This window comes from Nerophis lumbriciformis, linkage group LG04, assembly GCF_033978685.3.
Source record: "Nerophis lumbriciformis linkage group LG04, RoL_Nlum_v2.1, whole genome shotgun sequence".
Lineage (NCBI taxonomy): Eukaryota > Metazoa > Chordata > Actinopteri > Syngnathiformes > Syngnathidae > Nerophis > Nerophis lumbriciformis.
The window spans coordinates 56,240,001-56,253,566 of record NC_084551.2 but is presented as its reverse complement, the minus strand read 5'-3'; the positions used below and the strand labels follow the sequence as shown (position 1 = coordinate 56,253,566).

The window sequence follows — 13,566 nt, the reverse complement described above, 5'->3', positions numbered from 1 at the left end:
TGCACGGTCAGGACTAATGGAACCTGACCAAGGACTATTTCATGCACAATCATGATTAATGGAACCTGACCAAGGACTATTTCATGCACAATCATGACTAATGGAACCAGACCAAGGACTATTTCATGCACGGATCATGACTAATGGAACCTGACCAATGACTATTTCATGCATGGATCATGACTAATGGAACCTGACCAAGGACTATGTCATGCCTTGTCTTGACTAATGGAACCTGACCAAGGACTATTTTGATCCTTGTGGTCTGCAGCTCCTCACACAGTCCCAGAGGGCTCTGTCCAACATCCACACCCACCTGTCCAGCCTGGATCGTAACGCCCTCACCCAGTTCCCTAAAGCCGAGGTGGGTTGAAGCGCGGCTGTAGTTGACCTACTGTTGTTTTGGTTTGTCCCTCACGTCCTCCTCTCTTTGGTGCAGAAGTCGCTCAGGGACGTCCAGCAGATCCTCAACAGCACAGAAGGCAACTTCCACCAGCTGGTGGCGCTGCTCAACTGCCGAGGCCTCAACAAGGTACCGAGTCCGAGTCCGAGGCGCGTAGGAGGTGCGGTTTTGGTAACGGGCGGGTCTTGCAGGACTACACGGACTCGCTGAAGGGCCTGTGCTACGACGGCATGGAGGGCCTGCTCTACCTCTCGCTCTACTCCTTCCTGTCGGCGCTCGCCTTCACCGCCATCCTCTGCTCTCTGCCCGGCGCCTGGAGGAGCTTCCCCAGGTCAGCACCCACAACCAAGTCACATTTCAAAATAAAGCACTTATTTTATTTGACGGCAGAATCATTCGGAATGAATATTTTACAAAGGTTTCTACAATTTTTCCAGGACAAAATAAAAAGACGTCATTTTCTAGAAGTAATCGTGTTGATGATTAGGATTTTATAACCAAAAAATGTTTCATCGCAATATTTTTTGTTATTATTAATTGTAGTTATTGATATCAACATCAATATTACTATTGTATTTTTTATTATTATTAATATTAGGTATTGATGTCAACATCAATACTACTATTATATTTGTTATTATTATTAATATTAGTTATTGATGTCAACATCAATATTACTATTATGTTTTATTATTATCAATATTAGTTATTGATGTCAATATGAGTATTTTATTTGTTATTATTATTATTAATGGTTATTGATGTCAACGTCAATATTGCTATTTTTTTAAAATTAATATTAATTATTGATATCAACATCAATATTACTATTTTATGTTTTATTATATTAATATTAGTTATTGATGTCAACATCAATATTACTATTTTATATTAATTTTATTATTATTAATTTTAGTTATAGATATCAATATCAATATTATATCGTTGCATTATTATTATTTTTAGTTATTGATGTCAACATCAATATTAGTAATATATTTTTATTATTAATAATATTAGTTATTGATGTCAACATCAACATCAATATTACTATTATATATTTTATTATTATCAATATTAGTTATTGATGTCAATATTACTATTTTATTTGTTATTATTATTATTTTATCATTATTAATATTAGTTATTGATGTCAACATCAATATTACTATTTTATTTATTTTTATTATTAATATTAGTTATTGATGTCAACATCAATATTACTATTTTATCCATCCATCCATCCATCCATCTTCTTACGCTTATCCGAGGTCGGGTCGCGGGGGCAGCAGCTTAAGCAGGGAAGCCCAGACTTCCCTCTCCCCAGCCACTTCGTCCAGCTCCTCCCGGGGGATCCCGAGGCGTTCCCAGGCCAGCCGGGAGAGATAGTCTTCCCAGCGTGTCCTGGGTCTTCCCCGGGGCCTCCTACCGGTCGGACGTGCCCGAAACACCTTCCTAGGGAGGCGTTCGGGTGGCATCCTGACCAGATGCCCGAACCACCTCATCTGGCTCCTCTCGATGTGGAGGAGCAGCGGCTTTACTTTGAGCTCCCCCCGAATGACAGAGCTTCTCACCCTATCTCTAAGGGAGAGCCCCGCCACTCGGCGGCGGAAACTCATTTCGGCCGCTTGTACCCGTGATCTTGTCCTTTCGGTCATGACCCAAAGCTCATGACCATAGGTGAGGATGGGAACGTAGATCGACCGGTAAATCGAGAGCTTTGCCTTCCGGCTCAGCTCCTTCTTCACCACAACGGATCGATACAGCGTCCGCATTACTGAAGACGCCGCACCGATCCGCCTGTCGATCTCACGATCCACTCTTCCCCCACTCGTGAACAAGACTCCGAGGTACTTGAACTCCTCCACTTGGGGCAAGATCTCCTCCCCAACCCGGAGATGGCACTCCACCCTTTTCCGGGAGAGAACCATGGACTCGGACTTGGAGGTGCTGATTCCCATCCCAATCGCTTCACACTCGGCTGCGAACCGATCCAGTGAGAGCTGAAGATCTTGGCCGGAGGAAGCCATCAGGACCACATCATCTGCAAATAGCAGTGACCTAATCCTGCAGCCACCAAACCAGATCCCCTCAACGCCCTGACTGCGCCTAGAAATTCTGTCCATAAAGGTTATGAACAGAATCGGTGACAAAGGGCAGCCTTGGCGGAGTCCAACCCTCACTGGAAACGTGTCCGACTTACTGCCGGCAATGCGGACCAAGCTCTGACACTGATTATACAGGGAGCGAACTGCCACAATAAGACAGTCCGTTACCCCATACTCTCTGAGCACTCCCCACAGGACTTCTCGGGGTACACGGTCGAATGCCTTCTCCAAGTCCACAAAGCACATGTAGACTGGTTGGGCAAACTCCCATGCACCCTCAAGGACCCTGCCGAGAGTATAGAGCTGGTCCACAGTTCCACGACCAGGACGAAAACCACACTGTTCCTCCTGAATCCGAGGTTCGACTATCCGGCGTAGCCTCCTCTCCAGTACACCTGAATAGACCTTACCGGGAAGGCTGAGGAGTGTGATCCCACGATAGTTGGAACACACCCTCCGGTTCCCCTTCTTAAAGAGAGGAACCACCACCCCGGTCTGCCAATCCAGAGGTACCGCCCCCGATGTCCACGCGATGTTGCAGAGTCTTGTCAGCCAAGACAGCCCCACAACATCCAGAGCCTTAAGGAATTCCGGGCGGATCCCATCCACCCCCGGGGCCTTGCCACCGAGGAGCTTTTTAACTACCTCGGCAACCTCAGCCCCAGAAATAGGAGAGCCCACCACAGATTCCCCAGGCCCTGCTTCCTCATAGGAAGACGTGCTGGTAGGATTGAGGAGGTCTTCGAAGTATTCCCTCCACCGATCCACAACATCCGCAGTCGAGGTCAGCAGAGCACCATCCCCACCATACACGGTGTTGACACTGCACTGCTTCCCCTTCCTGAGGCGGCGGATGGTGGTCCAGAATTGCTTCGAAGCCGTCCGGAAGTCTTTTTCCATGGCCTCCCCGAACTCCTCCCATGTCCGAGTGTTTGCCTCCGCGACCGCTGAAGCCGCACACCGCTTGGCCTGTCGGTACCTGTCTGCTGCCTCAGGAGTCCCATGAGCCAAAAGAACCCGATAGGACTCCTTCTTCAGCCTGACGGCATCCCTCACCGCCGGCGTCCACCAACGGGTTCTAGGATTACCGCCACGACAGGCACCAACTACCTTGCGGCCACAGCTCCAATCGGCCGCCTCGACAATAGAGGTACGGAACATTGTCCACTCGGACTCAATGTCCAGCACCTCCCTCGTGACATGTTCAAAGTTCTTCCGGAGGTGGGAATTGAAACTCTCTCTGACGGGAGACTCTGCCAGGCGTTCCCAGCAAACCCTCACAATGCGTTTGGGCCTGCCAGGTCTGTCCGGCATCCGCCCCCACCATCGCAGCCAACTCACCACCAGGTGGTGATCGGTAGAAAGCTCCGCCCCTCTCTTCACCCGAGTGTCCAAAACATGGGGCCGCAAATCCGATGACACAACTACAAAGTCGATCATGGAACTGCGGCCTAGGGTGTCCTGGTGCCAAGTGCACATATGGACACCCTTATGTTTGAACATGGTGTTTGTTACCGACAATCTGTGACGAGCACAAAAGTCCAATAACAGAACACCACTCGGGTTTAGATCCGGGCGGCCATTCTTCCCAATCACACCTCTCCAGGTTTCACTGTCGCTGCCAACATGAGCGTTGAAGTCCCCCAGTAGAACGAGGGAATCACCCGGGGGAGCACTCTCCAGTACTCCCTCGAGTGAATCCAAAAAGGGTGGGTACTCTGAGCTGCCGTTTGGCGCGTAAACGCAAACAACAGTCAGGACCCGTCCCCCCACCCGAAGGCGGAGGGAAGCTACCCTCTCGTCCACCGGGTTGAACTCCAACGTGCAGGCTTTGAGCCGAGGGGCAACAAGAATTGCCACCCCAGCCCGTCGCCTCTCACTGCCGGCAACGCCAGAGTGGAAGAGAGTCCAGCCCCTCTCAAGAGAAGTGGTTCCAGAGCCCTTGCTGTGCGTCGAAGTGAGTCCGACTATATCTAGCTGGAACTTCTCCACCTCACGCACTAGCTCAGGCTCCTTCCCCCCCAGCGAAGTGACGTTCCACGTCCCAAGAGCCAGCTTATGTAGCCGAGGATCGGACCGCCAAGTGCCCTGCCCTCGGCTTCCGCCCAGCTCACACTGCACCCGACCTCTATGGCCCCTGCTATGGGTGGTGAGCCCATTGGAGGGGGGACCCACGTTGCCTCTTCGGGCTGTGCCCGGCCGGGCCCCATGGGGACAGGCCCGGCCACCAGGCGCTCGCCATCGTGCCCCACCTCCGGGCCCGGCTCCAGAGGGGGGCCCCGGTGACCCGCGTCCGGGCGAGGGAAATCTGGGTCCTTGGTTTGTGTTCATCATCGAGGTCTTCGAGCTGCTCTTTGTCTGATCCCTCACCTAGGACCAGTTTGTCTTGGGAGACCCTACCAGGGGGCATAGAAACCCCCGGACAACATAGCTCCTAGGATCATTGGGACACGCAAACTCCTCTACCACGGTAAGGTGGCAGCTCAGAGAGGAGACTATTTTATGTTTTATTATATTAATATTAGTTATTGATGTCAACATCAATATTACAATTTTATGTTTATTTTTATTAATAATTTTAGTTATAGATATCAATATCAATATTATATTGTTGCATTATTATACATTTTAGTTATTAATGTCAACATCAATATTAGTAATATATTTTTTATTATTAATAATATTAATAATTGATGTCAACATCAATATTACTATTACATTTTTATTATTATTAATATTAGTTATTGATGTCAACATCAATATTACTATTTTATGTTTTATAATTATTAATATTAGTCATTGATGTCAACATCATTATTACTATTTTATTTTGTATTATTATTAATATTAGTTATTGATGTCAACATCAATATTACTATTTTATGTTTTATTATTATTAATATTAGTTATTGATGTCAACATGTCAGCTTTTTTTATATTTATGCTTTTTTGTTTGATTTTATTTCTGGCCACACTTTGGACTCTTTTCTTTAATGAATACATTAAATATTACTTCAATGAATACATGAAATAATGTTTTAATTAATACATGAAATGACCTGCTGAATAGAATACGACTCCAGTTTGACATGTTGACTTTATTGACACCTGATAAATGTATGATTATGATTATGATTATGATTATAGTTATGATAATAGTTATTATTAATATAATTCTGGTTATGATTCTGGTTATGATTCTGGTTATGGTTATGACTGTGGTTATGATTATGGTTATGATTATAGTTTTGGTTATGATTCTTGTTATGGCTATAGTTATGATGATGGTTATGATTATGACTATGGTTATGATAATGGTTATGGTTATGATTCTCATTCTGATTATTGTTAGGATTATGGTTATGATTTGGATTATGTATTGATTATGGTTATGATTTGGATTACGTATTGATTAATTTATGATTATGGTTAAGATTTTGGGTATAATTATGGTTATGATTATAGTTATGATTATGGGTATGATTATGGTTATGATTATAGTTATGATTATGGTTACAATTATGGTTACAGATATGGTTATGAATAAGGTTTTAATTTTATAGTTATGATTATGGTTATGATTGTGGGTATGATTATGGTTATTATTAAGGTTATAATTTTATAGTTATGATTATGTTTATGATTATGTTCATGATTATGGTTGTGATTATGTTTATGATTATGGGTATGAATAAGGGTATGATTATAGTTATGATTATGGTTATGATTATAGTTATGATTATGGTTACAATTCTGGTTACAACTCTGGTTATGATTATGGTTATAATTTTATAGTTATGATTATGGTTATGATTATGGTAATGATTATAGTTATGATTATGGTTATAATGTTATAGTTATGATTATGGTTATGAAAATGCTTATGATTATAGTTATGAATATAGTTATGATTATAGTTATGATTAAAGCTATGAATATAGTTATGATTATGGTTATGATTATAGTTATGATTATGGTTTTGATTATAGTTATGATTATGGTTATGTTTATAGTTATGATTATGGTTATGATTAAAGCTATGGTTAGGGTTATGATTATGATTATAGTTATGATTATGGTTATGGTTATGGTTATAGTTATGATTATGGTTATAATTATAGCTATGATTATAGTTATGATTATGGTTACGATTCTGATGATGACGGCCGCCATCCTGACACACGTCCATCTCTCTCTCTCTCTTGTCAGCGATTCGGACGAGTACGAGGACTCGGACAGCGAGAGTGAGGACCCCTTCACCTCCCATCAGGCACGTAGACAGACGGCCTCGGGGTCTTCCCAGCGCGGGGCCATGGCCCCCTTCTATAATTACCCGGGGGCCGGGTGGACACCCCCCTTTTCTAGCGCGCCGCCCCTCCCGTGAGTAACACAGACACACAGACACGCAGACAGACAGACAGAGCGCTGCAGGGGGACACAGCATTAGGCACACCCCCTCATTGATCAGCAATAATCGCCTCAGGAATCAATGTGTGGCGCGGGGGGGTGTGCCTAATGCGGTGTCCGTCAGTAGCATTGCAGCCACGGTGCTCATGAGCAAGGCATTAGCTGGCACACAGACAGACACACAGACAGGTCAACATGGACACAACTGTCTGTCTGTCTCCTCCGTCTGCGTGTCTGTCCGCTCTTTCAGGACACACCTTTTCAAACATGGCGGCTCGGAACAACGCTACCTTGTCCCCCCGAAACTTCATCAAGATAGTTGTAACAGTAATCATGCTATTGCCTCTCACGCCCCCCCCTTACACCAATTACCTTACGCCCCCACACCCACAGGGGGGGGGGCCTGCCCCACCATCTAAAGAGCTCTGCCTTAAAGGGTCTGTTTGGAACTTCCTCACACTTACTTACACTACAGATGCTATTACGCTATTGCCTCTCACGCCCCCCCTTACACCAACACCTTATGCTCCCCCACTCACAGGGGGTCCACCCCACTATTTAAATAGCTCTGCCTTAAAAGGGCTGTTTGGAACTGCCTCACACTTACTTACACTACAGATGCTATTACGATATTGCCTCTCACGCCCCCCCCCCCCCCCCCTTACACCAATTACCTTACACCACCACACCCACAGGCCGGGCCCGCCCCACCATTTAAAGAGCTCTGCCTTAAAGGGGCTGTTTGGAACTTCCTCACACTTACTTACACTACAGATGCTATTACGCTATTGCCTCTCACGCCCCCCCTTAGACCAAAACCGTACGCCCCCCTCCCCCCACTCACAGGGTGGCCTCACCACTATTTAAAGAGCTCTGCCTTAAAGGGGCTGTTTGGAACTTCCTCACACTTACTTACACTACAGATGCTATTATGCTATTGACTCTCACTCCCCCCTTTACCCAACACCTCATTATCCCCCACCCACCCACCCACAAGGGGGCCTCACCACTATTTAAAGAGCTCTGTCTTAAAGGGGCTGTTTGGAACTTCCTCACACTTACTTACACTACAAATGCTATTATGCTATTGACTCTCACTCCCCCCTTTCCCCAACACCTCATTAACCCCCCCCCACCCCCCCACCTACCCACAAGGGGGCCTCGCCACTATTTAAAGAGCTCTGTCTTAAAGGGGCTGTTTGGAACTTCCTCACACTTACTTACACTACAAATGCTATTATGCTATTGACTCTCACTCCCCCCTTTCCCCAACACCTCATTAACCCCCCCCCCCCACCCCCCCACCTACCCACAAGGGGGCCTCGCCACTATTTAAAGAGCTCTGTCTTAAAGGGGCTGTTTGGAACTTCCTCACACTTACTTACACTACAAATGCTATTATGCTATTGACTCTCACTCCCCCCTTTACCCAACACCTCATTATCCCCCACCCACCCACCCACAAGGGGGCCTCACCACTATTTAAAGAGCTCTGTCTTAAAGGGGCTGTTTGGAACTTCCTCACACTTACTTACACTACAAATGCTATTATGCTATTGACTCTCACTCCCCCCTTTCCCCAACACCTCATTATCCCCCCCACCCACCCACAAGGGGGCCCGCCCCACCATTTAAAGAGCTCTGTCTTAAAGGGGCTGTTTGGAACTTCCTCACACTTACTTACACTACAAATGCTATTATGCTATTGACTCTCACTCCCTCCTTTCCCCAACACCTCATTATCCCCCCACCCACCCACAAGGGGGCCTCACCACTATTTAAAGAGCTCTGTCTTAAAGGGGCTGTTTGGAACTTCCTCACACTTACTTACACTAAAGATGCTATTACGCTATCGCCTCTCACGCCCCCCTTTCTCCAATGCCTCATTAACCCCCACCCACCCACAGGGGGTCCACCCCATTATTTAAAGAGCTCTGCCTTAAAGGTGCTGTTTGGAACTTGCTCATAGTTACTAACACTAAAGATGCTATTACCTCTCATGCCCCCCTTACACCAACACTTTAGGCCCCCACCACCCACGGGGGGATGGTGAGGGGGCCCTACTAATTAAAGAGCACTGCATTAAAGGTGCTTTTTGGAACTTGCTGACACTTACTTACACTAAAGATGCTATTGCGGTATTGCCTCTCACGCCCCCTCTTACACCAACACCTTACACCCCTCCACCCACAGGGTGGCCCGCCCCACTATCTAAAGAGCTCTGCCTTAAAGGGGATGTTTGGAACTTGCTTACAGTTACTGACACTGGAGATGTTATTATGCTATTGCCTCTCACGCCCCCCCCCCCCCGACCCCCCTCTTTTACACCAACACCTTACGCTAGGGGGTGTTTGGAATTTAAGCTTTTATTGCAAAAAAACATTTTTAAAGTCACTTTTTCACGACCCCCTTGGAGTGAATGTTATCTGTATGTGTCAAGATATACCATATTACGCTTTTGCTTCTCACGCCCCCCCTGACTTGATGTGTCTTGCCTCTAACGCCCCCCCCCCCCCTTTCCCCAACACTGTACATTTTTCTACAGGAAATTATTTTTTCATACCCCCAGGGAGAGAATGTTATCGGTATGTGTCGAGATATACGATATTGTGCTATTGCCCCCCCCCCCCCCCCCTTCTTGACGCCCCCTTTTGACGTCATGCGTCTTGCCTCTCACGCCCTCCTTACCCCAACACCTAACATTTTTCTATGGCAAATCATTTTTTCCTGGAGTGAATGTTATCTGTATGTGACGAGAGATACGATATTAACCTATTGCCCCCCGCCCCCCCTGCCCGCCACAGGGGGCCGCGGCCCACTTTTTAAGAAGAACTGCATTAAAAGGACTCTTTGGAACTTGCTGCCCCCCCTGAACTAAATACTTATTTATCTGTCAAAATAGTACACTATTGCCTCTCACGCCCCCCCATCCCAACATGGTGCGTCTTGTACCATTAGACACAGCTGCACAGTCCAATGAGATCGATATCATCCACATTCGCGGCAGTATCGTCACACTGATACCAGCGATCGTTGGCGTCGTTGAAGGCAGACTTCTTTGTCTCTCATTCCATGACGCAGGTGTACCTAATGGAGTGACGCTAACGCAGTGCTACCTAATTATTTTACGTCACACCCCCCCCCCACCCCACCCCCGAAGTTAAAAGTATTCTTTTTTATCTGTATGCGATGAGATAATTATTAACTAACACTAAAGATGCTGCCTCTCACGCCCCCCCTTAACATGCAAACTCAAGCGCCACCCATTATTTAAGACTCCCAGCATTAAAGGGGGTGTTTGAAACTTGCTCACAGTTACATTTTTCTAGGGGACAGAATATTTTCACGCCCCCCCCCCGAACTGAATGTTATCTGTATGTGTCAAGATATCACCTCTCACGCCCCCCCCCCCCCCCCACTATTTGAGAAGCACTGCGCGAGCGCCACCTTTCGACATGATGCGTCTGTAGTGATACTTCCTGATCTCTAATCGCTTATTCTCCTCCTTCCCTGTTGTGTACCCGTCCTGGACTCCTGCACCACGTCACCACGTCTCCGTGTGTCCTCCGCCCTCCTCCTGGCCCCCCACCTTCTCTCTCTGTCTCTACGCAGGACTCCAAACGTTTCCTCCAATGGCAACCCTGGCTATGAGAGCCTCCCCCTGACCGCCAGGCAGTCCCCACCCCCCTCTGTGAGTTCCTCTGTTCTTGTCACGCCATCGCCACACCGTCACTGCGCTCCGGAACCGCACTAAAGTACTCGAGTACTGGCAGACCCGTAACCACACTTAAGTACTCGAGTACTGGCAGACCCGTAACCACACTTAAATACTCGAGTACTGGCAGACCCGTAACCACACTTGAGTACTCGAGTACCGGCAGACCCGCAACCACACTTAAGTACTCGAGTACTGGCAGACCCGTAACCACACTAAAGTACTTGAGTACTGGCAGACCCGTGACCACACTAAAGTACTCGTGTACTGGCAGACCCGTAACCACACTAAAGTACTCGAGTACTGGCCGACCCGTAACCACACTTAAGTACTTGAGTACCGGCAGACCCGTAACCACACTTAAGTACTCGAGTACCGGCAGACCCGTAACCACACTTAAGTACTTGAGTACTGGCAGACCCGTAACCACACTTAAGTACTCGAGTACTGGCAGACCCGTAACCACACTAAAGTACTTGAGTACTGGCAGACCCGTGACCACACTAAAGTACTCGAGTACTGGCAGACCCGTAACCACACTTAAGTACTCGAGTACTGGCAGACCCGTAACCACACTTAAATACTCGAGTACTGGCAGACCCGTAACCACACTTGAGTACTTGAGTACCGGCAGACCCGCAACCACACTTAAGTACTCGAGTACTGGCAGACCCGTAACCACACTAAAGTACTTGAGTACTGGCAGACCCGTGACCACACTAAAGTACTCGAGTATTGGCAGACCCGTAACCACATTTAAGTACTCGAGTACTGGCAGACCCGTAACCACACTTAAATACTCGAGTACTGGCAGACCCGTAACCACACTTCAGTACCGGCAGACCCGCAACCACACTTAAGTACTCGAGTACTGGCAGACCCGTAACCACACTAAAGTACTTGAGTACTGGCAGACCCGTGACCACCCTAAAGTACTCGAGTACTGGCAGACCCGTAACCACACTTAAGTACTTGAGTACCGGCAGACCCGTAACCACACTTAAGTACTTGAGTACTGGTAGACCCGTAACCACACTTAAGTACTCAAGTACTGGCAGACCCGTGACCACACTAAAGTACTCGAGTACTAGGCAGACCCGTGACCACACTAAAGTACTCGAACACTGGCAGACCCGTAACCACACTTAAATACTCGAGTGCTGGCAGACCCGTAACCACACTTGAGTACTCGAGTACCGGCAGACCCGCAACCACACTTAAGTACTCGAGTACTGGCAGACCCGTAACCACACTAAAGTACTCGAGTACTGGCAGACCCATAACCACACTTAAGTACTTGAGTACTGGCAGACCTGTAACCACACTAAAGTACTCGAGTACTGGCAGACCCGTAACCACACTAAAGGACTCGAGTACTGGCAGACCCGTGACCACACTAAAGTGCTCGAACACTGGCAGACCCGTAACCACACTTAAATACTCGAGTACTGGCAGACCCGTAACCACACCTGAGTACTCGAGTACCGGCAGACCCGCAACCACACTTAAGTACTCGAGTACTGGCAGACCCGTAACCACACTAAAGTACTCGAGTGCTGGCAGACCCGTAACCACACTTGAGTACTTGAGTACCGGCAGACCCGTAACCAAACTAATGTACTCGAGTACTGGCAGACCGTAACCACACTAAAGTATTCGACTAACCACACTAAAGCACTCGAGTACTGGCAGACCCGTAATCACACTTAAGTACTCGAGTACTGGCAGACCCGTAACCACACTAAAGTATTCGACTAACCACACTAAAGTACTCGAGTACTGGCAGACCCGTGACCACACTAAAGTACTCGAGTACTAGGCAGACCCGTAACCACACTTAAATACTCGAGTGCTGGCAGACCCGTAACCACACTTGAGTACTCGAGTACCGGCAGACCCGCAACCACACTTAAGTACTCGAGTACTGGCAGACCCGTAACCACACTAAAGTACTCGAGTACTGGCAGACCCGTAACCACACTTAAGTACTTGAGTACTGGCAGACCTGTAACCACACTAAAGTACTCGAGTACTGGCAGACCCGTAACCACACTAAAGGACTCGAGTACTGGCAGACCCGTGACCACACTAAAGTGCTCGAACACTGGCAGACCCGTAACCACACTTAAATACTCGAGTACTGGCAGACCCGTAACCACACCTGAGTACTCGATTACCGGCAGACCCGCAACCACACTTAAGTACTCGAGTACTGGCAGACCCGTAACCACACTAAAGTACTCGAGTGCTGGCAGACCCGTAACCACACTTGAGTACTTGAGTACCGGCAGACCCGTAACCAAACTAATGTACTCGAGTACTGGCAGACCGTAACCACACTAAAGTATTCGACTAACCACACTAAAGCACTCGAGTACTGGCAGACCCGTAATCACACTTAAGTACTCGAGTACTGGCAGACCCGTAACCACACTAAAGTATTCGACTAACCACACTAAAGTACTCGAGTACTGGCAGACCCGTAACCACACTAAAAGAATTAAACACTGGCAGACCCGTACCCACACTAAAGTACTCGAGTGCTGGCAGTCCAGTAACCACACTAAAGTATTTGAGTAACCACACTCTAGTACTCAAGTACTGGCAGACCCGTAACCACACTAAAGTACTTGAGTACTGGCAGTCCTGTAACCACACTAAAGTATTGGACTAACCACACTAAAGTACTCGAGTACTGGCAGACCCGTAACCACACTAAAAGAATCAAACACTGGCAGACCCGTACCCACACTAATGTACTCAAGTACTGGCAGACCAGTAACCACACTAAAGTATTTGAGTAACCCCACTCTAGTACTCAAGTACTAGCAGACCCATAACCACACTAAAGTACTTGAGTACTGGCAGACCCATAACCACACTTAAGTACTTGAGTACTGGCAGACCCTTAACCACACTTAAGTACTCGAGTA

The 13,566-nt window shown here is 47.2% G+C and overlaps 1 protein-coding gene across 3 annotated transcripts in view; it reads left to right on the top strand.

Moving 5' to 3' along the window:
* The window catches only part of ttyh1 (tweety family member 1), a 70,190-nt gene that overhangs the window by 53,790 nt on the left and 2,834 nt on the right, over nt 1-13,566 (top strand). The window contains exons 10-14 of one of the 3 annotated variants that reach the window (XM_061957714.2): nt 272-364; nt 440-532; nt 595-734; nt 6,721-6,781; nt 10,531-10,609. In XM_061957714.2, coding sequence (XP_061813698.2) covers nt 272-364; nt 440-532; nt 595-734; nt 6,721-6,781; nt 10,531-10,569 — 426 coding nt within the window. In that variant the 3' untranslated portion in view covers nt 10,570-10,609. Of the gene's footprint in view, nt 1-271; nt 365-439; nt 533-594; nt 735-6,720; nt 6,892-10,530; nt 10,610-13,566 lie in introns of all 3 variants that reach the window. The other 2 variants (XM_061957698.2, XM_061957706.2) reach the window with 2 other exon arrangements.